General features: G+C 37.0%; 1 protein-coding gene across 1 annotated transcript in view; it reads right to left on the bottom strand.

Moving 5' to 3' along the window:
- Positions 1 to 2166, bottom strand: part of LOC107082650 (putative bifunctional UDP-N-acetylglucosamine transferase and deubiquitinase ALG13) — a 23311-nt gene that overhangs the window by 17901 nt on the left and 3244 nt on the right. The window contains exons 2-3 of the mRNA XM_015371435.1: positions 1875 to 2051; positions 848 to 931 (exon numbers count right to left, since the gene is read on the bottom strand). Of these exons, the coding sequence (XP_015226921.1) occupies positions 848 to 931; positions 1875 to 2051 (261 nt within the window). The remainder of the gene's footprint in view (positions 1 to 847; positions 932 to 1874; positions 2052 to 2166) is intronic.

The following is a 2166-nucleotide window of genomic DNA, read 5'->3' as shown; positions in this document are numbered from 1 at the left end:
TTAGTCCAGTTTCTCTCCTAACCATATCTATGGACGCAGCTTCTACTGTGACTGATTGGATGTGCTCTCTTTCATACTTAGACATGTAAACTGGGTCAGAGCTATTCTGCTTGACAGTTTCTTTCCCAGACAGAGCCACCTGTGGAGCTGGTTTACCATAACCTTTCCTAACATAGGAAGTAGTTATAGATCAGTGCTACCATGTTTATTTTGAGTGTCTGCTTCTGTCTCCTTTAGGCCCCCAGTAAGCCGCTCACACGAGCCTGGTTCTGCTGAATGCTTTTTTTCCTGTTTAAAGGTGTTTTTTATCCTATCCAGTATTGCTGCTTGCATGCTTGGTGTGAGGGATTGCAGAAGATTAATGGCACAATGCAAGCAAATATTTACTGTCGCTATGCTCATCCAGATGGAGAGAATCCAGCAAAATCAATGACTGGATGCAGTCAGCTGGTTTTCCATAGATATTAACACTTTGAACCTTTAATCTGATTGGATGATCAGATAAAATTGTTGCTATAAAGTGCCTTGAGATGACATATGTTGTATATTTGCTCTATAAAAAATAAAAGGAATTGAATCAACAATAGAATGTCTGATATAAGCATGCTGATAGAATCAGTCCAGTTTTAAATGGGTCTGTGGTTACTGTTATTGTTCTCCAAGTAAAATAACTAAGCTTTTCTTACATTCCCTAACGACGAAATTAATTCCCAAGGATTAATTTTAATATCGGTATAGTACTAAAAGCTGTGATATCATCAATATCATATCAGAAATAATACAAAATTAAATAAAGTTTGTATTAGGACTTCCCCGGTTCTGATAGAGCCATTAGTGATGAACTTACCGGCTCAAAGTCACACCTGTTGGCTCTCATGAAGTTTGCGCAGTCCTGTCGGATCTTCTGATGATAGTTCTGAGAGTAATAAAGCTGTAGACAGAAAAGAACAGAACAGGTAAGACCGGGCCCAAAAGCGTAAGGGTGGTCCTGTTCTGACCAGAGCAGCTGACCCATTCGGCTCCAGCAGGTGACCTCTGACCCTCGTTCTGCTTAGTCTTCAATTAAAAAGCCAGGTCGAACATAATGGGCACCATTTGTAAAGTTAAGCAGTGAAAAATAATGAGCAATATTTATGGTTATTAAGCATGTTTTAGGAGATAAATAAGGGGTTTATTTTTTTCCAAGTCATTCATTCATTTATAAAAAATCTTACTTTGTCAAATAAATATATTGCTCCAAATTAAACATTTAACTTGCAGACTAAATATTTCGTTTGAAGCTAAATATTTAACAAAAAAATTATACATATATATACACACACACGATTGTTTTAAAAACCTTGATTTGCAAACTAAATATTTAGCTCCAAACTAAATATTTTTTGCAAAGAAAATAAATCCCTTATTTTTCTCTTGAAACACGCCAAATAACCATAAATATTGCCTAAAATTTTTGACTGCTTAAAACAGAAGAGGATTAGAGTCACTGCAGAAAATAATAAAAAAAAACTTTAATCTCAGAATTATGACTTTAGTCAGAATAGGGCTAGGGAATGTTTAGTCTCTAAAAGAGACATGGCTACGGCTTGCTTTTTTGTTTTCCTCTGTTTTTTGGTCTAAGATGTATATGTGTATATAAATGATTCTGACTGTTTTATTACTTTTTGATCTTGTAGGTAGACGCACAGTAGTTCTGAGGGGTGGGGGGAGGGTGTGTGATTTGTAATGTTAAAAAAAACGTATATTGAGCCAATAATGTAACCATTTGTTTTGTGTTTAATAAAAAGAGATCTTAAAAAAAAATAAAAAATGAACGCCAGAATTCAGAGAAACAAGCCAAAATTCAGAGAAACATAGTCCCAATTCAGAGAAACATAGTCCGAATTCAGAGAAACATAGTCCGAATTCGGAGGGGAAACATAGTCCGAATTCGGAGGGGAAACATAGTCCGAATTCGGAGGGGAAACATAGTCCGAATTCGGAGGGGAAACATAGTCCGAATTCGAAGGGGAAACATAGTCCGAATTCGGAGGGGAAAAAAAGGCCGAATTCTGAGGGGAAAAAAAGGCCGAATTCTGAGGGGAAAAAAAGGCCGAATTCTGAGGGGAAAAAAGGCCGAATTCTGAGGGGAAAAAAAGGCCGAATTCTGAGGGGGAAAAAAGGCCG

The sequence above is a fragment of the Cyprinodon variegatus genome, unplaced genomic scaffold (genome assembly GCF_000732505.1).
Source record: "Cyprinodon variegatus isolate N-32 unplaced genomic scaffold, C_variegatus-1.0 Scaffold58, whole genome shotgun sequence".
NCBI lineage: Eukaryota > Metazoa > Chordata > Actinopteri > Cyprinodontiformes > Cyprinodontidae > Cyprinodon > Cyprinodon variegatus.
The sequence above is the reverse complement of the archived record's forward strand: the minus strand, read 5'-3'. Positions and strand labels throughout refer to the sequence as shown.